This window comes from Diabrotica virgifera, chromosome 7, assembly GCF_917563875.1.
Source record: "Diabrotica virgifera virgifera chromosome 7, PGI_DIABVI_V3a".
Classification (NCBI taxonomy): domain Eukaryota; kingdom Metazoa; phylum Arthropoda; class Insecta; order Coleoptera; family Chrysomelidae; genus Diabrotica; species Diabrotica virgifera.
This window is the reverse complement of record NC_065449.1, coordinates 242206046-242232168: the sequence shown is the minus strand read 5'-3', so window position 1 is coordinate 242232168 and position 26123 is coordinate 242206046. Positions and strand designations below refer to the sequence as shown.

Here is a 26123-nt window from a genome sequence, read left to right as displayed (position 1 = left end):
ATTGTTGCCAGTTTTTACTAATCTTCCTGATATAATCTCTTCATAGTGTAAGCGGCCTTCCTCTACTACGTTTATCTTCTCTTGGTCCCCATTCCATTCGCTTTCGTATCCATCTTGAGTCCTTCAGCCTGGCGACGTGTCCTGTCCAGTTCTGTTTGAGCTTGGTGATACGTTCTATAACATCTGTAATACCGGTTCTTTGTCTCAGATCTTTATTTCTTATTTTAGTCGGTAGAGTTACGCCCAGCATGGATCTTTCCATACGCCTTTGAACAACCCTCATTTTTGACGTTGTTGCCTTGGATAGAGTCCGTGTCTCTGCTTCATATGTCGTTACACACATTGATCAAACACTTGTCGTTGTAAACTGATTGGTATACTGCGACTAAATATGTTTTTCAGCACTTCGTAGGCTGCCCAAGCAAGAGTTAATATTCTTTTTATTTCGCATGTTTTGTTATTTCTGCCAATTTTATTTTCATGACATAAGTAAATGTACTTTTCAACTAGCTCTACTTCCTGTTCACGTATAATCAGCTGTCCGCTAGGGATCAGATTAGTCATAAATTTAGTCTTAGTAAAGTTCATTTTCAGGCCTATTTTCCAGCAGATAGCGTCTAACTCATTTAGCATTTTCTTTATTTATCCTAGGTCACCAGTTATAAGGATTATGGCATCTGCAAAACGAAGACGATTTAACTTTTCTTCATCTATTGTAATCCCTTTATTGTCCCAGTTGAACATCTTAAAGGCATATTCCAGAACAGGTATGAATAGTTTTGGTGAGTGTGTCGCCTTGTCTTACGCCGCGTTCTATTTTTATTTGCTTAGTTTTATCATGTATCTTAACGCTCATTGCTGCCTCTTTATAAATATTGTAGATGAGTGTACTATAACAATAGTCAATGCGGCATTCATTTAGAGCTTCTAAAATACTATCCAGTTATATCGTGTCAAAGGCTTTATGAAAATCCACGAATGCTAGGACAAGGAGCTTATTATATTCTATTGACTTTTCAATTAGTTACTTTACTGCCTCCAGATGGTAGTTTTTTCCAAAGTTTGTGCGAAACCCAGTTTGTTCTTTTGGCTGGCAAAAATCTAGCTTCTTTTCTATTCTTGATGTCACAACTTTTGTAAAGAGTTTGTACAGGGCCGTCTTAACCCCGGGGGTGCAAGGGGTGCGAGGCACCCGGGCGCCAAGTCCAAGGGGCGCAAGCTGAAAACTTGTTAGGCTCAAACTTGCGCTTTTTGTCCTTAAAAAAACTACAAATAACAAAAACATACAAGTGCACTTTCGATATTTTTTACAAAGGCTATTAATGCTTACTACACCTACGATATGGAAATGAAATATGAAACCCATTTAGATTATTCCGACAATAATTTCAAAAAGGTGACGCGTACACTATTTTGACCAATATTGAATGTCGAGTGACAATGAATCACCGTCTTGTAAGATTTGAAATGTTGAGGGAACATAATTATAATTTTTCTTTCATGGAAAGTATATTGTTTTGGAGAAACTCCGAAGAAAACCTAAAAAACAACACAATGTTTAAATTTACAAAAAAAACTAGCGCTTGGAAGTAGATCTGATATAGATGGTGAAAATCTATTCCGTGAGTTAGAATAATTGTTACCAATATTTTAACTCATTATTTACTTTCCGTTTTCCCAAATATTTCTACATTCTAAGAATATATTTAACAATTCCAGATAAATAGCTGAAGGAGAAAGATTTTTTCTAAACTTAAATTGATCAAAAATAATTGGCTTTAATAAGTACCTATAAAAAAGCAAGTAAAAATAGATATCACCGAAGCAATAAAAACTTTTGCCAACTTAAAAGCTAGAAAAGTAGACTTAGAATAATTGTTACCAATATTTTAACTCATTATTTACTTTCCGTTTTTCCAAATATTTCTACATTCTAAGAATATATTTAACAATTCCAGATAAATAGCTGAAGGAGAAAGATTTTTTCTAAACTTAAATTGATCAAAAATAATTGGCTTTAATAAGTATCTACCTATAAAAAAGCAAGTAAAAATAGATATCACCGAAGCAATAAAAACTTTTGCCAACTTAAAAGCTAGAAAAGTAGACTTTGGTATACTTTGAAAAAATATGGTATAGTTTATAAGATTGATCTTTTTTGAATACTGAAACGCTGAAACCATGTTTTTTAATATACAAGGTGGGGCAAAGAAAACAGTCCACCTCGATATTTGGCAGTAGTTATTAGATTTTAAGGAAATGCAGAAACATTTCGATTTTTATTTTTATATTACAATTTTTTGGCATATACTTCATACTGGTGACTTCATCCATCTGAGCGTGATGACGTAATCGATCATTTGTTTTAAATGGGAATAGAGGTTGTGCGTAGCTCATTTGAAAGAGTGTTCAATTCCCTATTCAGTAATATAAACATTAATATCATTATTTATACAGGGTGGCCAAAAAAATAATTTTTGAATTAAATTAATTGACGCAAAAAGAAGAATATATGGAATTTATTTAACTCAAAATACATGTCATACACTTATACTGCTGTCAAAAAAATGTTTATTTCACAAAGAAACATTACTTTTCGCTTAAATGAAATCACAAACAGCTTGCCACATACCTTTTGGCAGTTTAAACATTTAATTTATGCAAAAAGCAACGTTTATTTTGCCAAATAAACATGATTTTCTATTTTCTGACAGCAATAGAATGTATTTTAAGTTAAATAAATTACATACATTCTTCTTTTTCTGCCAATTAATTTAATTCAAAAATTATTTTTTTGTCCAACCCTGTATAAATAAAGATATTAATGTTTATATTGCTGAATAGAGAATTGAACATCCTTTCAAATGAGCTACCACACATGACCCCTATTCCGATTTAAAAAATCATCGATTACGTCATCACGCCAAGATGGATGACGTCACTAGTATGAAATGTATATCAAAAAATTGTAATTTAAAAATAGAAATTGACCTATTTCGGCATTTCCTTAAAATCTAATAACTACTGTCAAATATCGAGGTGGACTGTTTTATTTGGCCCACCCTGTATAAATAAAGAAAGCAAACATAATTGGTTTTAATTTTAGCGTACCTATAACCTATAATATAACTTTCTGACAAAAGGGGGCGCAAAGATGAGTCTTGCACCCCGGCGCCGCGTATGGTTAAGACGGCCCTGAGTTTGTATAACGGGTTTAGCGGGCTAATGGGTCTATAATGTTCTAAGTCTGTCTTATCATCCTTTTTATGCAAAAGAATTGTTACTGCGCTATTCCATTTTTCAGGTATCGACTTTTGATGAAGGTAAAAGCCCCTTAGACATGTGTAATAAATAACTATTTCTGAAGCTCGCTAATAAAAAAAGTGTGCTTTTTAATGTTCATTGTGTAAGTTCAACAAAAACGAATATTTTGTCAATTTTTTTCAATTTTTCTCGTATCTGTTTGTCTATTATGTATCATGATCATCTCGTGTTGCTAGTGTTTGTTTTGAACCACATTTTGTTTGGTATTTATATACACAATGTAACTCTAGACCGAAACCTCGACGTTAACTATTTTTTACGCATCAATATCATAATAAATAACCATTTCTGAAGCTCAGTAATCATAAAAAGTGTATTGTTTTAATTCTACTTGTTCTGCTTCAGCGTAAATGAATATCTCGTCAATTTTTTTCAATTTTTCACGTATCTGATTTTCAATTATTCATCTCATCTCATGTTGCTCGTAATGCTCGTGTTTGTTTTCAGTACACTTGAACCGCATTTCGTAACTCTAGACCAAAACCTCACGTTAACTATTTTTGTATGCAACAATATTTATTATCGGTGTAAACTCTATAGCTTAGAGCGATAACAGCTAAATGAGGAGTTGTGTATAACACAGGTAATTTTATTACACTAAATTACAGGCTTTATACGGGGATGTAATAAATGTTCGAGATTTAATTTAAGCCATAGTTTTAATTTTTAATGTGGTTAGTAAATTAAAAAGGTTTGATTTAAGTTAAAAAATGATTTAGTTGGTACTTCTGTAGTACCAGGTGTCTACTTATATGTCCCCCAATTTTAACTGCTTATGACTTCTAAACGGCTCAAGATAGAAATATGCGGTTTTCGCTGAAATGTTTTATTATAGTAAAAGTTTTTTTTTGAATCGATTGAATTTTGTATATCGCTTTCAATTACGAAAAATGGCAGATTTTTGAAAAAACGTCGTTGACTTTTTTTAGGGGAACAACCCAGTATATTTTCTTGTAAACTGAAAGAACGGTCGTTCACCTATCCAGCAATATAAAGTTTTTTCAAATCGGTTGGCAATTGACTGAGTAATTAATTTTAAAATAAGAGATGCAACGTGGAAATCGCATAACTGAATAACATAATAGTATGATTAAAATAACTAAGCAAATTATTGATATTCTGTTATGTGATTTCCACATTTAGTCCAGAAAGCCACTGCGCATCCGCTAGGAAAAATATTCTGATTCGGATTTTTTGCACAATCTTACTCAAAAAGGACTCCTTTTAACAAATTTGCATGTTGCCAGGACCAAAAGGTGGTCAAAATTTTTTAAACGTTTTTCTTTGTTTTTTTCCTAAAATATTTTTTTGCATGGAAAAAAGTTTTTTGGTTTTTTGGATCATTCCAAACAGAAAAGGTCTTTGGTGACTTTTCTATAAAAATTATAGTTTTTGACATATAAGCGATTAAAAATTGAAAAATTGCGAAATCGGCCATTTTTAACCCTCAAAAACTATGTGAAAAACTGAAAATTTGAATGTTGCCAAGGTAGGTAGATATTCTTTAAACATCGATTGATGAAATCCCGAAGAGTTTTTGCAATACAATATTCAAAACTCCTTTTTCAATTGCTAATCAAGCGTACGCGACACTATTTTCCACCGACAGTATGGTGCAAATGAAAGGAATAAATTCGTTGTTTCGTAAACCGGCGAATTTAAGGAAAAATCCCGAAACAGGTCGATTTTTATTTTTAAGTTATGATATTATGGCATATATGGTATACTAGTGACGTCATCCATCTGGACGTGATGACGTAATCGATGATTTTTTTAAATGAGAATAGGGGCCGTGTGCTAGCTCATTTTAAAGGATCTTCAATTCTCTATTCAGTAATATAAACATTTACATAATTATTTATGCAGGGTGTCCAAAAATTTTTTGTTAAATTAAATTATTTGACAAAAAAAGAAGTAGAAGGACACCCTGTATAAATAATTATGTAAATGTTTACATTACTGAATAGAGAATTGAAGAACCTTTCAAATGAGCTACCACACGACCCCTATTCTCATTTAAAAAAAATCATCGATTACGTCATCACGCCCATACGGATGACGTCACTAGTATACCATATATACCACAATATCATAACTTAAAAATAAAAATCGACCTGTTTCGGCATTTTTTCTTAAAGTCGCCGGTTTACGAAATAACGAATTTATTCCTTTCATTTGCACCATACTGTCGGTGAAAAATAGTGTCGCGCACGCTTGATTATCAATTAAAAAACAAAGGAGTTTTAAATATTGTATTGCAAAAAACTCTTCGAGATTTCATCAATCGATGTTTAAAGGATATCTACCTGTCTGGGCAACACTCAAATTTTCAGTTTTTCAGATAGTTTTTGATGCTTAGAAATGGCCGATTTCGCAATTTTTAAATTTTTAATCGCTTATATGTCAAAAACTATCATTTTTATAGAAAAGTCACTAAAGACCTTTTCTGTTTGTAATGATCCAAAAAACCTAAAAAAATATTTTTCCATGCAAAAAAAAAATAATTTTAGGAAAAAAACAAAAAAAAAACGTTTAAAAAATTTTTGACTACCTTTTGGTCCTGGCAACATGCAAATTTGTTAAAAGGAGTCCTTTTTGAGTAAGATTGTGCAAAAAATCCGAATCAGAATATTTTTCCTAGCGGATGCGCAGTGGCTTTCTGGACTAATTGCATCTCTCATTTCAAAAGTTAATTACTCAGTTATTTGGCAACCGATTTTAAAAAACTTTATATCGCTGGATAGGTGAATGACCATTCTTCAACTTACAAAAAAAATATACAGGGTATTTTATTAAAAAAAATAGGCAACAACGCTTTTTTAAAAAATCCTCCATTTTATTTAAAGCAATATAAAAAATTCGATCCATTCAAACAAAACTTTTACTAAAATAAAACATTTCAGCGAAACCCGCATATTTCTATCTTCAGCCGTTTAGAAGTTATAGGCAGTTAAAATGGGGGCAAATATAAATGGACACCCGGTACATAAGTTCCAATTTTTTTAATGATATATCAAAAGATGTTTACGTGATTATTAAATCATACTTTTATGTATTATAGAGTAATTTTAACGACTCTATCTTCTTCTTTTTCCTGATTCCTTGATAATCTTGAATGTGCGACGTGATATTGATGAGACGCTGCCATTTAATTTTATTTTAAAGCTATTTTTTGTGACATCTTAACACAATTTATTATTTTTATTGGGAATAAGCCATTTGTATTTATAAAATCAGAATGGTTTGAGTTTAGAAAAATCTTCCCTCCTTCTCTTATTTGTTGAAGACCTATCGATCTGTTAATTCTGACGTTGAAGTATTTCTTGAGAGGTAGACTGCCAGCTATCTCTCTACCTTTTTGGTGGTCTCCCCGGTAGACTCTGGTCAGCTGGTTTTCCTTCTAGCTAGCGTAATTCTTGGCAGTCTGTGCTCCTCCATTCTTTTTACATACTGAACCATTCTGTTCGTCTTTGCTTACCCTATCTTACTACATCTTGCACGCCACATTGTTCCCTGATGATGTTGTTTCGTATTCTATCCCTTCCTGTCTTCCCTGCAATTGCTCTTAGTGTCTTTATTTCAGCTGTTCGTAGCATGTTTTTGGTTTTATTGGTGTCTTCTCTTCATTCAATGCCATAGGTCATAACAGGTCTGATGCAAGTTGTATAAACTAACTTTGCTGTCCATTCTCATACAGTGCACTGGAATAAGTGTTACCTCCCCCCCTTATTAACTTATTTATTTTTAGCACATAAGCAAAACGCTCGGACAGGTCGATTTTTAAAATAATTATAGTAAATTATAGCATCAATGTTTCGAACTTTACGCGATCCGTCTTCAGACGACAGGCATAACTTTGATTTTTTTAAAAGGTAAAGTACATCATGTGACACCTCATTTAACAGATTTTGAAATACTGATTACAAAAATGTATATTACTTCAATCCTTTTTGAGAGAGTAGGCGCACAATTTTGGTCGAATTATTTTTAAATACATTCAGTTTTTTCGAATCCTGAGAAAACTAATAAGTATTTTTGAAAAATTTAAATGCAGAATGAAATATTACAGTATTATCGATGGTAGAAAGTCCCTGAGAACTTCTATAATGTTTATTTTAATAAGTCACAGTGGTGAAAAAAGAGAAAATTTAGTCTGATGTTTAATTTCAAATATATGATTCAAAAGCAACTTTTTGTTTATGCTAAGGGACTCTTTGCCTTTGGTAATATTGTAATCTTTCATTCTGCGTTTAAAATTTTCAAAAATACTTATTAGTTTTCTCAGGATTCGAAAAAAATATATGCGTTTAAAAAGAATTCAAACCAAGTTTTGCGCCTATGCTCTAAAAAAAGGATTAAAGTAATACACATTTTTGTAATCTGTATTTTAAAATCTTTTAAATGAGGTGTCACATGATGTATTTTGCCATTTAAAAAAATCAAAGTTATACTGTCACTTGAAGAGGGACCGCGTAAAGTTCGAAACATTGATGGTATAATATACTAAGATTATTTTAAAAATCGACCTGTCCGAGCGTTTTGCTTATGTGTTAAAAATAAATAAGTTAATAAGGGGGGGGTAACACTTATTCCAGCGCACTGTATGTATATTGGTTATTCCAGACCACATAATATGTAATATAAGTCTAATATAACACATGTGATATTAGAATGTCATTTACAACTAAATAATATAAACAACCTTTATAAGAAATTAAAAGATTTAAAAAAATTTTTCCCAATAAACCTTAATATTTTAATATATACAAATGATATGGAAATTCTTCATCTCATTTATAAACATGCTAAATTATGTAAATACAAGTTGTAAATGTAATATGTACCTACTAACTAGGCATAATTTGTTAATGCGTTTTGAAAAAATTAAAAAGAAAAAAATATATACAGCGTGTCTACTTAAGTTGGAAACATATGGGAAACTTTTTTATTATTGAATTTAAGAAAAAAAGTTATTCTTTACAAAAAGTTCTGCATGCCCCAAAACCTAAGATTCAATCATCAGATATCAAATTTTCTCAATATTATACGAGGTATGTCAAAAAATATGAATTTCGGTCAAGGGTAAAGTACCTCTATTTCTCTCAATATCGAAAATTCTTATGACAAAAAGTTGTTTCGAATTAAAAACTAAGATCAAATATGCAATTACATGCTTCTAATAGAAAAAAAAATTTTTCTTAAATTTATGGATACCCAACATCGTTTTTAATTATTACAAATATGATAACTCGTTTATTATTCATTTTACGAAAAAAAGTTATTCTTCATAAAAAGCTTTGCATGGTCTAAAATCTAAGACGCAACCATGAGATATCAACTTTTATTAATTTTATACGAGGTGTGTCAAAAAATATGAAATTCGCTCAAGATTATACTACCTTTATATTTCACAATATTTCAATTAGAAAGAGGTAATTGCATATTGAAGCATAGTTTTAATTCTAAACAACTTTTTTAATAACCGTTTTCAATATTGTGAAAAATAAAGTTACTTTACTCTTGAGTGAAATACTCATATTTTTTGACATACCTCGTATAAAATTAATAAAATGTAATATCTGATGGTTGCGTCTTCGGTCTTAGGACATAAAGAGCTTTTTATAAAGAATACCTTTTTTTTCGTAAAAGTAATAATAAAAGAGTTATCGTATGTGTAATTAATAAAAACGAAGTTAGTATCAATAAATTTGAGAAAAATTTGGAAAATATCTTTTTTCAATTAGAAGCATGTAATTGCATATTTGAGCTTATTTTTTATTTCCAAACAACTTTTCATAATAAGAATTGTCGATATTGTGAGAAATAAAGGTACTTTACTCTTGAACGAAGTTCATATTTTTTGCCATACCTCGTATAATATTAACAAAATTTGATATCTGATGATTTAATCTTAGGTTTTAAAGCATGCAGAACTTTTTATAAAGAATAACCTTTTTTCGTAAAATGAATAACAAAAAAGTTTCCCATATGTTTCCAACTTAAGTAGACACGCTGTATAAAAAGCACATAGTAAAATAATAACAAAAAAAAATAAAAATAAATAAAAAATGAAACAAAAATTCAAAAGAAAAGAAAACTAAAGAAAAAGAAAGTAAAAAAAGTGTTTAGCACAAATTAAAATAAATAATAATTAAAAAATAATTAAAAATTAATATTAATTAATAATTAATAATTAAAAAAACACAGTAAAATAAATAAAAAAACAAAATAAAAAAGCAACACAATGTACCTATGTATCTAAAAATAATATTGTAGTATGTACCTATGTTATAAAATAAGAAATTTATGACTATGAATCTGCAATCAATCACAAATAAGTCTGGCTAATTGGCTCTGCCAAAGCCATTTTTCAAAAAAAAATCTCTCAAATATCCAGACATGATTGCGGCCTTGTTTAAAAATAGATGAATTAGAAAAATAAAATGTTTTATCTAATGAAAAAATGTATTACTATTTTAGAAAAATTATGTGTGTTTGGTTTTTAATGTAAGTTATTTGTTTTTCAGCCAAGCTGGAAGCCAAGGGGACCCTTCAAGGTAGGCATAAACAATTTTTTGGAATTAAATTGATCCGTTTTTTCTTTCATTCTCATATATTTAGCAGATTTACAGTCTGATTTTTTTTCGAGCAAGTTTTCTTGAGAAGCACTTTACCAGACCACTTTACTAGATGTAATAATTTATTTTTCAGTAAAGACAAAACATTTCATCTGATAATATGAGCAAAGTGGGAATTGTAGAGAGCAAAACAGACATCCATATAACTAATTTAAATTGTATTTTCAAATTATGTTTGTATGTTTATATTTTAGGACACCGTCTTAGGAGGTTCAATGGTAAGACCAGGAGTACCAGGGCCCAAGGGCGAACCAGGCAAGCAAGGCCCTATAGGCCCCAGAGGAGAAAAGGGGCCAGCAGGTTCGAAGGGTGCACATGGAGAGCCAGGCCTTAAAGGTGAACGTGGTGATAGGGGTATTCCGGGCGAGAAAGGCGTACAGGGTAAAAGAGGTGACGATGGAGCGCCTGGTATGGATGGTATTCCCGGTACTCTGGGAAAACATGGAGAGAAAGGTGAGAAGGGTAGCACTGGAAATCCTGGTCCTGCAGGACCACCTGGACCATCTGGGATACATATAGCGGGTGGTACTGCTGAGGAAGCGATTAAAATTATGCCTGGATTGCCTGGAGCTAAAGGGGATACAGGAGAGAGGGGACCGAAGGGTGAGTTGTATTAATAATTACAATTAATACAATTTAATTACATTAATGTTATTTGTTATAGGAGACAAAGGTGATACTGGAGAAGCTGGTATACCTGGTGTATCTGGAATGCCAGGAACCGAAGGTATTCCTGGTGAGAAGGGAGACCCAGGTATTGATGGAGCGACAGGGCCAATGGGATCTCCAGGTTCCAAGGGAGATAAAGGGGAGAGAGGACTACCGGGTTCAATTGTAACTGCAGATGGAACCGATAATATTATGACAATTAAAGTAAGTCAATATTTCATAGGAAAGAAGTAGCTCAGTTATTTTGAGTATCAGTCTTTAATTAGCTGTAATTCAACCAGTTATTCTTCGGTAGCATTGCATTTTATTTTTCATTGAGAGTTTTTGGATTTTCCTGTTTTCTTGCTTACTAATATTGGCCACCAAGATGCAGTTTGCATTTGTTCACAGCTTCTTTAAAAATCGTACAGTTAAATCTAATACACAGGTTTTCCAGCTACTGATTTGAGATGTTCATTTCTCTGACTATACTATTATTATAGTATTTTTTTGCAAGTAACTTCCCTGATGGTTCACGACTCAACTCCATACGATAGCAGGAAATATCACGTTAGTAGTCTAATGTTTGTAGATATTGGTAAATAATCATGGTTATTGGTAAAGCAGTTAGTTCAAAAACCACATTAATAGTCTCCATTTCAACCATATTTATCATTTTCAGGGTCAGAAAGGTGATATGGGTAAGCGAGGAAGACGAGGAAAACCTGGTCCAGTTGGTCCACCAGGTCCGCCTGGAAAACTTGGAGAAATTGGACTGCCAGGATGGATGGTACGTTGAATTTATTAACCTAATACGTAATACGGTAATGTTAGATAAATGTTGGATGCTGTTGGTAAATATCTTTTTCTGTAAAATCAGAGACATTTTTTTATTATCAACCACCTATCATAATATTCACTAACGTGTTTTTTTAATCAGTTCGTGCTACACATATTTTCGTTTTTGTTTTTTTTTTGTGTCTTCCTTATGCCTCTAGAAGCTATAAGGGAGTCCCTCTAGTCTCCTTGTGTCAAATGCATTTGTTATCACATCACTCTGTAATTAAGAAATAACAAATTTTCAGTAGATATCTTCTAATATGTCCATTTGTGGACACTCTGTATGTTATGTTACCCCAAATGAGCCGAACTAAATTTAACAGCACAATTTAACCTCCAACTTTTGGAATTAATGTATTCATGAACTCTCTTGTTCGACCAAATACACTTCCAGAATGTACCAGCTGCAAATACAGCTTTAATAACAAAAGGCGAAGTCGTCATAAGTTTAATATTATATATATAAACTTAAGGTTAGTAAGTTATATTTTTAATGAAAAGTGAAGATGGCCGCTACACCCAAAGTTGAACCTCTTTCATTATGTTAAGTGATACAAGAAATATTACAATGATATTTTGGCGCAGTAAACTTTTAGTTTTTATTTTTTTGCTTTTTTATTTTTAAATGTATTTCACAATTTGAATATTCGAGCTCTAATACTGGTAACAAGTCTATCAATCATTTCCTGTAGCAGTTTCTCACATTCTTCTCTACAGACAATTTTAAGTTCATGATGGGTTCTAGGAGGTTCATGTTCAATGGGTTTCATGTCTGGAGACATCGCAGGCCACACCAAACGGCGAATATCTTTTGTCTCAAGATAGTCATAACCTCTTGAGCTCTATGTGGGCGAGGATTATCATCCATAACTACAAAAGTTTCACCCAGAGCTGCTCGCCATAATCTCACATGAGGTTCTAAAAGTCCCCTAGAATCCATAACTATTAATTCCATGCGTTCACCTGACTAAAACATAACACTGGCACTAGCGAAAGGAAGTATGGAACGGGAATGTGCTAGTTGTGCAGCTCTTGTTGGCTCTAACCAAACACCAATTCGCCGGCTATCACTAGAGAAAAGTAACCAAATATGGAATAGTGCCCTAATATGGAATTCCTTGATTTCTCCGAAAATATAAGTTGGAAGCACACTATAAGACCATCCTCTATTTTAGTCCCTCTCTTTATTATCGTATTCACACCTCTGTGTCAGATGCGCGACCGATACGTGTCTGACAGAAGCGTTTTGTTTTATCGTCTCTCAGAAAATTTTAAAGGTAAATATCTTCAACGAGTATTATTGGTTATTATGCATGAATACAGACTTGTTATGCTATTGCATATATAAATACAGGGTGTAACAAAAATACAGGTCATATATTTAATCACATATTCTAGGACCAAAAATGATTCGATTGAACCTAACTTACCTTAGTACAAATGTGCACATAAAAAAGTTACATCCCTTTTAAATTACAAAATGAAAATCGATTTTTTCGAATGTATCGAAAACTATTGGAGATTTTTTATTGAAAATCGACATGTGGCATTCTTATGGTAGTAGCATCTTCAGAAAAAATATAGTGAAATTTGGACACCCCATAAAAATTTATGGGGGTTTTGTTCCTTTAAACCCCCCAAACTTTTGTGTACGTTCCAATTAAATTATTATTGTAGTACCATGAGTTAAGCACAATGTTTTTAAAACTTTTTTGCCTCTTAGTACTTTTTGGAAAAGTCAGTTTTTATCGAGAAATTTCGAATATTTGTCAAATCCACCACATATTTGTATATGGTTAAGTACGATTATGGAGACTTGGTAATAATATGAACATTTATTTATGATTTACATTTTTAGGGATATTTTGAACCATATTAAAAAAGAAGTCACATCTCGATAAAAGGTGCCTTTTCGAAAAAATACAAAGAGGCAAAAAAGTTTTAAAAACACTGTGTTTAGCTAATGGTACCGCAGTAATATTTTAATTGGAACGTACACAAACATTTGGGGGGTTTAAAAGAACAAAACCCCCATAAAATTTTTATGTAAACATATTGAAAAATAAGCCTCAACTCGATAAAAACTGCCTTATCGAAAAAATACTAAGAGGCAAAAAAGTTTTAATAATATTGATTTTAACTAATGGTATCACAATAATAATTTAATTGAGACGTACACAAAAGTTTGGGGGGTTTAAGGGAACAAAATCCCCATAAAATTTTTATGGGGTGCACAAATTTCACTATAATTTTTCTTTAAGATGTTCCTGCCATAAGAATGACACACGTCCATTTTCAATAAAAAATCTCCAATAGTTTTTGATATATTCGAAAAAACCTATTTTCATTTTGTAACTTCAAAGGGCTGTAAATTTTTTTATGTGCATATTTGTACTAAGATAAGTTACATAGGTTCATTCGAACTATTTTTGGTCCCAGAATATGTGATTTAATTTATGACCTGAATTTTTGTTACACCCTGCAGTACCTTTATTTTGATATTTTACGACCTTCTGTAATTAAAACATTACGACTTGAAAAAATGTTGATACTAGTTTGAACTAATGTACAATTCCAAATATGGACAGTCGTTGGTACGTAATTATGGAATAGTGGATTAAGTGTAAGTGGGCTCATTATGATTGTGCTGGTCCAGAGTTTCGTACATGGATCTGTGATGTCTGCAGGTGAATTAAGCTACTTTTTTCATTTTTCACAATTTTCTTATTTAAATTTATTTGATCTCAGATGTTTATGTCTATTTTTGTTATTGATATGTTGGTTTATGCCTATATTCCATATATGGGTACCTATTCCATATTTGGTTACTCATCTGGGATTTTGTTTTTTTGTTCGATTTTTTTTTAATAAGATATTTAATAGAAGGCTTTTAATTACTACATAAAAATGTATGACTGATGTGTCATAACATTAAATTGTTTTCATTTCTATAAAGGTATTATTTTATATCCCCAAAACAAAATGGTTTTCCATAATTGACGACTTTCCTCTATTTAAACAGATTCTGGTCTCGACTGAAAAAAGCATAAAATTTCAAAACTACTGTGGGAGGAGTATATGTGTTCTTGAGCCAACTGGATGCGGTGCAAAATATGTTTAGGTTGTAGCTGAAGAATTCTTATTGGTCGACGACTCCTCAAACCTGACTCTAAAATTCTTCTTCTTATTGTGACCAACGATACTCTGAATCCTGTAGCATGTCTCTTTGGAGTGTTGGTATAGACATAGAAGAATTTCTTCGAATGAAAATTCTGATAAATCTATTCCCTTGCTCATTGGTAAATCAGGGTCTACCAGAGCGAGCTCAATTCTGTGTTGAATGTATCTCCAGAAACCTAGTCCACATCCGTAAGGAATTAATCTGGGAAACACCCACTCTTTCCGCCACGAAACGCTATGAATGGCCATCTTCAACTAAGGCGATAATTCTTGCACGATCCAACTTAGAAATTAAATTATAGTCCAGTGAAATAAGCTTTTTCTCGTGGCACATCCCCCTCCAGGCCGAAACCAAATTTTTTGAGTAGTATGGACATCTAAATTAATAACCTATATTTGTTTCCGGCATATTTTGATGATATACATAGTTATAAACAAATAAGATCAAAAAAGGGTAAATTTTCGATTTGTTCGTCTATTACTAAAAAGTTAAGCATTCTAATCAAATTTGAGAATAATAAACTCATAAATCATATAAAAAACTTCAATATGGCGTTCTCTGAATATGTCTATCCTTATTTGTTGCTTAGAAAATTGCAAAATAAATCATAAATTCTGAGATTTTATAAATGTTCATAACTTATATAAAAATTGTAAAAACCTTCTTGTTAAACGAAATGCTGAGACTTCTTGTGCTTAAATTATATTTTAAATTTTAAAGCAATTGGTCAAATAGTTTAAAAGTTATTTAATTTGTTTATCCCAAATTCATTTTTTTTGTCACACTATAAGTCAGAAAATTATGAGGTTACAGTAATACTTCAGACAGTTTATGAAAGAAGAACATTCATACTATTAACTTAATTTAAAAAAAAAATACAAAAAGTAATTTTAAACAGTGTAAAATTATTTTGCAAAACATGTCGATTCTTTGCTTACTTATAAACAATTAGAATAACTTTTTACCCGTTACCCGTAGAAAAATTATTTTGTCATATTTAGAAAGACTGAATTTTTATACACATTTAGAAAGAAAAACAATTGTCCTAGGATAATTATTAGGGACGAAGTTAGCCCCCCCCCTTTTTTTAATTCACATGTTCTTGCAAAATAATTTTGCAAATATTTAGAATTATTTTTTGTCATTCTTTTTAATTAAATTAATATTGTAAATATTCTTCTTTCATAAACTATCCAAGGTATTAATGTAACTTCATCATTTTCTGACTTATAGTGTTGCAAAAAAAAATTATTTGGAATAAACAAATTAAATAACTTTTAAACTATTTAACCAATTGCTTTGAAATTTAGGGTATGATTTAAGCACCAGAAGTCTCAACATTTCATGTAATAACAAGATTCTAAGTTAATTGTTACATAAGTTATGAATATTTATTAAAACTCAAAATTTATGATTTATTTTGCAATTTTCTATTCAACCAATAAGGATTGACATATTCAGCGAACGCCATATTGAAGTTATTTATACAAATTATGAGTTTCTTATTCTCAAATTTGTTCAAAATGCTTAAGTTTTTGGTAATAGGCGGAAAAAGCGAAAATTTACCGTTTTTTATCTTTATTATTTGTTTATAACTATGTATATGTATCATCAAAATCGGCTGCAGGAAACATATAGGTTATTATTATACAGGGTGTAACAAAAATACAGGTCATAAATTTAATCGCATATTCTGGGACCAAAAATAGTTCGATTGAACCTAACTTACCTTAGTACAAATATACACGGAAAAAAAGTTACAGCCCTTTGAAATTACAAAATGAAAATCGATTTTTTCCAATATATCGAGAACTATTAGATATTTTTTATTGAAAATTAACATGTGGTATTCTTATGGCAGTAGTATTTTAAGAAAAAATTATAATGAAATTTGGACACCCCATAAAAATTTAATGGGGGTTTGGTTCCTTTAAACCCCCCCAAACTTTTGTGTACGCTCTAATTTAATTATAATTGTAGAGCCATTAGTTAAACACAAGTTTTTAAAAAATTTTTTGTCTCTTAGTAATTTTTTCAAAAGTCAGTTTTTATCGAGATATTTGAATATTTGTCAAATCCACCACATATTTGTATATGGTAAAGTACGGTTATGGAGACTTGGTAATAATATGAAAATTTATTTATGATTTACATTTTTAAGTATATTTTGAACCATATTAAAAAAGAAGCCACATCTCGATAAAAGATGCTTTATCAAAAAAATACAAAGAGGCAAAAAAGTTTTAAAACCACTGTGTTTAACTAATGGTACCGCAGTAATAGTTTAATTGGAACGTACACAAACATTTGGGGGGTTTAAAGGAACAAAACCCTCATAACATTTTTATGTAAACATATTAAAAAAGAAGCCGCAACTCGATAAAAACTGCCTTATCGAAAAAATACTAAGAGGCAAAAAAGATTTAAAAATATTGAATTTAACTAATGGCACCAAAATAATAATTTATTTGGAACGGACACAAAAGTTTGGGGGGTTTAAGGGAACAAAACCCCCATAAAATTTTTATGGGGTGCACAAATTTCACTATAATTTTTCTTTAAGATGTTCTTTCCATAGTAATGCTACGTGTCCATTTTCAACAAAAAACCTCTAATAGTTTTCGATATATTCAAAAAAATCGATTTTCATTTTGTAACTTCAAAGGGCTGTAACTTCTTTTGTGTCCATATTTGTACTAAGGTAAGTTAGGTTAATTCGAACTATTTTTGGTCCCAGAATATGTGGTTTAATTTATGACCTGTATTTTTGTTACACCCTGTAGATGTCCATACTACTCAAAAAATTTGGTTTCAGCCTGGAGGGGGTTGTGTCACCAACAGGATATTTTTTTTCCTTATTTCTCTGAACTATTATGATTCATTATACATAATATCACAAATTTTAGCACAATAAATTTTTCAAACGTTTACAACTTGGCAAGACCAGATGAATTATATGGAAAATAAAAACCCAAAATAGTTGTACTTATTTTATATGAAAAATAAATGTCTATTAAATATGCGCTATATAAAGGTACGAATCTATAAATGTGTAAAAATCATGAGTACCTACTAGAGGTGATGCATAACTTTTGAAACTACAGTAAAACCTCCGTTAACCGAAATAATTGGGGGGAGGCCGTTTCGGATAACAAGAATTTCTGTTAAAAATAACATTGTTTTTTGTATTCTTCTTATATCAAATTACATAGTATTGGAGAGATATAGCTGCAAAACATCGTTGTCAAAGGAAAACACTAAAGAAAATAGAAGATTTCTTTAAAAAAACACTCTAAACATGTTAATTTTCCTTAATTTTATTGCTTTTTTAAATTCACTTTTTATTGACAAATTTATTGAAACTGTCGGCCATTTCGGTTAAACGATGTTTCGGTTAAAAAGGTTTCGGTTAACGGAGGTTTTACTGTATGTGTATTTTGAAATCTGTTGAATACTAATATAATATACGTATCTCTTTTGCGGGCTGGACAGCAAAATAATTCAAAAGTAAGTTTTTCTTCGCAAATACTAAATAATATCTCTATTAATGAATGTTTTAATTACGACTCTGTTTAACTCATTAGGTATAGGCCAGGGTCGATCATTTTTGAGATAAAGATAGTGGAACTTATTGTAATTTGTTCTTGACAATGGGTTTCTCTTCTTCTTTTCCTTAGTCGTTAACATGTTGCAGGTATCGTGATATCATAAAGCTATTAGCTGATTTTTCCAATGTACCCCCATTTCTCTCTATCTTCTGCTATTCTAGCACATTCTAAAATGGAGTGCCAATAGTAACAACAATATGGTCCGTGTATCGTGTGGGAGATCTACCTTTACTTATGTGGCCTTTTATATTTACCAGGATGGTAAGTTTTTTAAGGCAGTATCCTGGAATCACTTGTCCAAAATATATCAAGTTGCAAATCGTCTTCCCGCCGATAGTGACGTCACTGTTCCAGTTCTCAGTAGCTTTCCACATTATCCATTCACCATTATATTGAATGAAATTGGATTTTGTTTGCAGCCTTTCCCCACGCCATGAAACCATGGATTCTCACGTCATAGTGACCATGAAACTTTCGGTTAGTTCCCCATTTACTTCAGCCCTGGCATAATTGTTATTGTATAGGTTGTTAATTAACAATATCAGATGATTCAGGACTCTCATTTCGGACAAAACCTTCCACATTGTATTCCACTTCACTAAATTGAAAGCTTAACTATAATCTATGAAACATAGATATGAAAAATGTTGATTTCGCGGGTTTTTCTATGATCTGTCGTACGTTTAAAATTCCCTAGTACTACGCCCGGGAACAAAACCTGCTTGTTCCTCCGCGGTTCTTGAAAGTAAAAGGGCTTCATCATCTGTAGAATTGTGTGGGTTATATCTTGTTAGTATTTTTTTTTTCGTCTCAAAAATAAATAATATCAAAAATAAATACTTTAATTAGTTGTTCTTATTCACCTGACTATACCCTTTTTCAAATTAACTAGGGGCATTAGCCAGTAGAAGAACAAAGAAGGTTAATAACTTAAGTGCTTCCGCATACCAAACAAAGGATCCGTTTAATAGAGGTTTTTTTCTAAAAGAACGTAATAGAAAAGTCCAATAAAAATTAAATTTAGTTCCTAATTGTTACACACAAAAGTGTAAGCTTTGATGTACTTTTATATTAAATTAATATTTTACAGGGAAGGCCTGGAATACCGGGAGTTCCAGGAACGAAAGGAACGAAGGGCGATTCAGGAGGAGTAAGTATTTCAAATTATTAACTACTTTATGATTACTTTCTTTACCATATACATATATGTAGGTAGACCGTGAATTAAATTTCTAGTTTCTTTCTCCTCATAAAACAATCTATTTTTGGTGTCAGTAATGATTCTTCTTGTAGTCTAAGAGCTATTGAACCCTCCGACTAACGGTCGTCCTGTAAGGCTAGAAATTTGTCTAGGGATAATTCATAGTACACCAAGTCTAAAAACCATGACCTGGCAGGCATCAGCCCTGCACGAGTATCTACCAGATTAATCAAAAATTACATAATTAAACGGAAAAAAACTTTCTCCTGTAAAGTTTAAATTTAAGTATGTGTGGTTGGGCAGGCGAGGGGAAAGATTAGGGTTTTTTTTCTAAAACTATATTTTTGCATCAAAGTAATACTGCACATGCACATGCACCCTGGGTAAACTAAAGAGCTAGCACAAGAGGCGCCAGACAATCTTTCCTAAAGATCAATAAGATAATTATTAAAGATGACACAGTTATTGAATGGAGTTTCCAAAGAAGAATTTACAAAAGAAATTGGACTCAATTTAAGAGTTTGCCAATTAAATATAGAAGGTATAAGTAGAGCCAAATGTCAAATTCTACACAAACTATTAAAAGATAACGATATTGATCTGGTCGCATTACAAGAAACGCATAGAGAAAACGAATTTCAATTGAGTTCAAGAGGAAAAATCCCCGGCTATGATCTACTGGGTGCTACCTATGACAGAGCCTACGGTGTAGCAACTTACGGACGTACAGACATAGAAAATGCAGCTTTGATTTCTACTTCTACCAAGAACAACATCCACGAGGTAACTGTGAAAATCGGCAATATCACAATAGCTAATATTTAAATTAATTATTATTATTTTTTAATGTATTGTGATCTTTATTTTTATACAAAAACTGTGATAGAGCCATACGCTAAATAAATAAATGCATCAAAATTTTTTTAGGTTTTTTGAATCATGTCAAACAGAAAAGGTCTTTAGTGACTTTTCTCTTAGGTTAATAGTTTTGGACATATAAGCGATTAAAAATTTAAAAATTGCGAAATCGGCCATTTTTATCCCTGAATCGGACATTTAACTGAAAATTTCAATGTTGCCAAGGTAGGTAGATATTCTTTAAACATCGATTGATGAAATCCCGAAAAGTATTTTACAATACAGTATCGAAAACCCCTTTGTTTTTTAATTGCTAATCAAGCGGGCGGGACACTGTAGTATAAGTGAGGACGTTTGAGTTTGCATAAATTCATTATCTCAAAAATTGGCAATTTGAAGAGAAAGAGTTTTTAATTAGGACCTTTTGGACAGTTTTTCCTATTCCGTGTACCGAAAACCCACCCATACAAATCGGTATCTCAATGCCCAGTCACATCATCACCCCGCCCAACTCAGTTCAGTTGTCAACACTCTTGTTTCCCGCTCTATAAGGCTTAGTGAGGACAATCACAGACCATCTGAAATAAATTCAATAAGGCAAACACTCTTACAAAACGGCTACCATAAAACCCAAATCAATAGGAGCATTCAGAAACATCTAAATCCCATTCCATCTAATAAAGAAAACTTGCCGCCCGATCAACCCAAAATCTTTCTACCTTTTATCAAAGGTGTCACTGACAAGATTAGTAGAATTCTTACCCCTCTAAATATCAAAACCGTCTTCACTACTCACTCCAAGTTGTGCAATCTTGTCAGATCCGTAAAAGACCAAATCCCCAATGAAGACCATGGTGTCTACGAGATACCTTGTTCCAGTTGCCCACGGACATACATAGGACAGACAAACCGACGAATCCAAAACCGTATCTACGAACATTCCATATCTGTAAAACATTCCGACACTACTTCAGCCCTTGCCCAACATCATATTCAGACAGGTCACCAAATAGATTTCGAGAAAGCAAAAACCATCGCCCCTGTCCGCTCCTTAAAATCGAGAATCATCCGTGAAGCCATCGAAATTGAAAAACGCCCTCACAGCCTAAACACACGCGATGACGCCAAAAGACTGCCGGCAACATGGCGACCGCTGCTTCGGCGAATCCCCACGTCAGTCGATCCCACTCAGGCCTCTCCCGCGCATACAGTTCCCGCGCGCACTGAGAGTATAAAAGGAGCTACACAGGCGAAGACAGGTCGTCACTCGACACTGAGGAGTAGGCAGATTGAAACCTCAGTGCCGCTTGACCGTTCTCCTAGAGAACAAGACACTACTGGTACGTCACGAGTGAGGGGAGTAGGCAGATTGAGACCCCGAACTCGAACGGAACCATACCCCTCTTGATAATGGCTCCAAAAAGGGTGCCGAAACGTCGAGTTATAAATTCTCAACGCGGTTCTTCCCGAGAACTTAGTAATTTTCATATATATATATATATATATATATATATATATATATATATATATATATATATATATATATATATATATAGGGCGAAACACATTTCTAAGAACTGGTGTTTGGATCTTTGATTCTATTCGAAAAATTTTTCCCAGCCCGAAATGGTGGATGTGTGAATTGTTCGTAAGGGGATTTTTCCACATTCTCTATTTCATCTATTTATATATATATATATATATATATATATATATATATATATATAAAACAAGGCTGAAATATATATATATATATATATATATATATATATATATACTATATACTATATACTATATACTATATATATACTATAGCTATATCATACTGATGACGACTAATAAGTCAGAAACACGTGTCTATGGTTGCATTCCACCTTGTGCATATTTTGTTTTATATATATATATATATATATATATATATATTTGTACAAATATTTTCGACCGTACTGTGTTATAGTGGTTTGAAGTTTCAGCAATTCGGTCATGTGAAATAAAAGTCTATTTGTTATTTCTCAATATTTCGTCACACTTTTGTGACTTCTTCAGGAGAAAACTGTAAATTTATTAAGATTAGAAATTAACAAAAGCTAAATATTTAATTACTTACAACTATAAGAGTATTAATTTAGATTTTTTTAACATATCGTAAGGGACATTGACTTAATTTTGATTTTGACATTTATTATTTCGGAGTTATGGTAACTGCAATAAATTTTATATTCGTAGAATATTGTCTGATATTTAAAATTCTTTTTTTAATAATAAATAGGTCAAAGTAAACCAAAGAAAATATTAACGGAATTTTAAGGTGGAAAGGTATGATTAATAGTAGAAAAATTTTAGAAAGAGACTAGAGTATATTAAATTGATCTATAAAATGTAAGTGATGGTACATAGTGAGTTAGTATAAGGCTGATAATTTTCGAAATTAAATAAAAATTAAGATGGATTAATTATTAGGTGAATAATTGAGTAATTTGTTTGAATTTTTACATTTTTTGAAAATATTTTAAAGGTTATTTATTATTTAGAATGTTACAGTAGATATTACTCAAATGGTTAGTATCAGTCTTATAATTAATAGATTCTGGAGTTTTGATAATATGTACCATCTCAAGGAAGAGTCGTTTTTTATAATTGTCAATTTGTTCCAAGATTTTTACATTGTTAAAGTCAAATTTATGTCCCGTCTTTAAATGGTGTTCTACCAAGGCACAACAGTTTTTTCTGATATTACAGTCACTTTTATGTTGAGTGACACGTTGCTTAAGCCACTGTTTACTTTGACCTATATAACAACCTTGACATTCAATGCAATTTATTTTGTAAATTATGTTGCTCATTAATCCCTTTAGAGTATTAGCTTTAGTTTTCGAGAAAAACTTTGAATTTAGAAGTGGATTGTACTTGACTAATTTGATGTTTGGAAATGGTTTAAAAAGTGGGACAATTTGGTCTGTTAAATTTTTTACGTAAGGTATTTTTTTGTAAATAACTGGTTGAGGATTATTTATCAAAGCTCTATCACAGGAGTGAGTGTTGTAAATGAGTTTTTTTAAAATGTGTTTTGGGTAGCCATTGTTTAAAAACATCTCAAAAAGTTTATTCAGATTGACATCTAAGAATCTTCGATCACAAATTGTCGTCACTCGATTTTTCATAAATATAATTGTGTTAAATTTTTGATTTCTAGGATGATTTGAATAATAATTTATAAATCTGCCTGATGCAGTATCTTTTTGATACCAATCTAATATAATTTTGTTATCATTTGTTCTTATAACTTTGGTATCTAAAAAAGGTATACTATTTTCATTTTCATTTTCGACAGTGAATTGAATATTTTGATTAAGTGAATTAAATATTGCTTGTACTGTCTGGATGTGGTTAAAAGGTACACTGCATATTATATCATCAACAAATTTATAAATAAATGGTAGTGAAAACGGCAATTTTGAGATTCCAATGTCTATTAAATGGTCTAGAATAATTGTGGCTAGGATTGGGCTTATAGGACTGCCCATTGGAGTTCCAAATATTTGTTTATAGAATTTGTCATAAAAACAAAAATATGTATTATCAAATAGAAATGTTATCAATGAGAGGAAGTCTTTTCTGGATAAAGATGTAAATTGTTCTATTTTAGACCATTTTTCTTGTACGATTTCAATGATCAACTTAACAGGGATGTTAGTAAACAATGACACTACATCTAATGAGATCAGAACATAATTATCTGGTAGCTGAAGTCCATTTATAGAATTTACAAAAGAAAATGTATCTTTTGTATTAAAACTTGGCTCATGTTCAAATGTTTGTTTAAGTATGTCTCCCAAGAATTTGGACAGGTTGTAAGTTGTGGAGTTTAAAGTACTGACAATTGGACGTAATGGTATATTTGCTTTATGTATCTTTGGTAGGCCATACAGTTTAGGTATATCAGAATTGTAAATTGTTAGTTCTTTGGCTTGTTGTTCTGTAAGTTTGTTTTGATTTTTTAAAGTTTTTATTAATTTATTATGTGCAGTCTGGATAGAGGTGGTTGGATCATTGTTGATTTGAATGTACGTTGTATGATCTTGAAGAAGAGTATCTGTTTTTTGAATATAGTCTAATTTGTCCATTGCGACAGTACATCCTCCTTTATCTGCCGGTAGAATGTATAAATCAGGGTGATTTTTAAGAAATTTTTTTGTTTTATAAAATGTTGTTTTAAGATGAGACAACTCTACTATGTTGGGATTTTGAATAAAATTTGTTGTTATATTGGTTACTTTAGCTCTTAGTAAATATTTAGATGTGCTGGGTATATCTTCGATGATGTTCTCTATGTCTGCTAGAAAATTATGTATATTTATGTCCTGATTATTGCATGTGACACTAAATTTCGGTCCAAGTGATAAGAAGTCTGAGATATCTTTTGGTATGTCAACTGTCGAAACGTTTTTAAACCATTTTGAGTTGTTTAAGAAAAGTACATTTGTTTCTAAATTGTTAGCTAAAGCATTGAATTTGTCAATGTTTGTTTGTTTAATTTTTTTAAAAGTATAATCAAAATTGGATTTTAATCGATTAGAATATTCACTAAAAATTGTAATGGGGATATTATTTTTTAGTTCAATTTTTATGTTAGTTATATTATGATTTACAGATGAAATTTTATTGCATGTTACCTTAATCTCCAAAGATAAAATTTTACGATCTGTTGTTAACATAAAATTTTCAATTTTGTTGTTTAGAAATCGGTTTGTATTAGTAGTTAGAAGATTTTCAATGTTCCTTTTGCTATCTTGGATGTGTTTAGGTGATATGTTCTTTTTTCTGCATCGTAATAGAAATATTCTTCTGTTAGTGTATTTGGCAAGCTGTTCGTTTAATGTTGCCCATTTCTTCATTAAATTTACAGTGTGGATTCCATAGGTGTTACGAATATTCTGATAAAAGCCCATCGTTTTATTATTTGTACAAATATTTTCGACCGTACTGTGTTATAGTGGTTTGAAGTTTCAGCAATTCGGTCATGTGAAATAAAAGTCTATTTGTTATTTCTCAATATTTCGTCACACTTTTGTGACTTCTTCAGGAGAAAACTGTAAATTTATTAAGATTAGAAATTAACAAAAGCTAAATATTTAATTACTTACAACTATAAGAGTATTAATTTAGATTTTTTTAACATATCGTAAGGGACATTGACTTAATTTTGATTTTGACATTTATTATTTCGGAGTTATGGTAACTGCAATAAATTTTATATTCATAGAATATTGTCTGATATTTAAAATTCTTTTTTTAATAATAAATTACCATAACTCCGAAATAATAAATGTCAAAATCAAAATTAAGTCAATGTCCCTTACGATATGTTAAAAAAATCTAAATTAATACTCTTATAGTTGTAAGTAATTAAATATTTAGCTTTTGTTAATTTCTAATCTTAATAAATTTACAGTTTTCTCCTGAAGAAGTCACAAAAGTGTGACGAAATATTGAGAAATAACAAATAGACTTTTATTTCACATGACCGAATTGCTGAAACTTCAAACCACTATATATATATATATATATATATATATATATATATATATATATATATATATATATATATATATATATATATACAGAACTGGATTCGAAATCCGATGTATTTATCGACCGTGCAAGTATATTCTATAACACTATAAAACAGTGTTGAAATTATCGGGAAATGCGGTCTGTGGCTTAGATTGAAACTACATTTAATTCTATTGAATTCGATATTTCGATGAGTATTTATTAATTTTTCATCTTCATCAGGAACAAACTACAAAATTAACTAACAGTTA

The 26123-nt window shown here is 31.2% G+C and overlaps 1 protein-coding gene across 1 annotated transcript in view; it reads left to right on the top strand.

Annotated features, from left to right (window-relative positions):
• Positions 1-26123, top strand: part of LOC114329174 (collagen alpha-1(XV) chain) — a gene marked incomplete at its 5' end in the record, with an annotated part of 898386 nt that overhangs the window by 693604 nt on the left and 178659 nt on the right. Inside the window, 5 exons of the mRNA XM_050657117.1 lie at positions 9852-9881; positions 10157-10565; positions 10627-10835; positions 11293-11400; positions 19330-19389. Of these exons, the coding sequence (XP_050513074.1) occupies positions 9852-9881; positions 10157-10565; positions 10627-10835; positions 11293-11400; positions 19330-19389 (816 nt within the window). The remainder of the gene's footprint in view (positions 1-9851; positions 9882-10156; positions 10566-10626; positions 10836-11292; positions 11401-19329; positions 19390-26123) is intronic.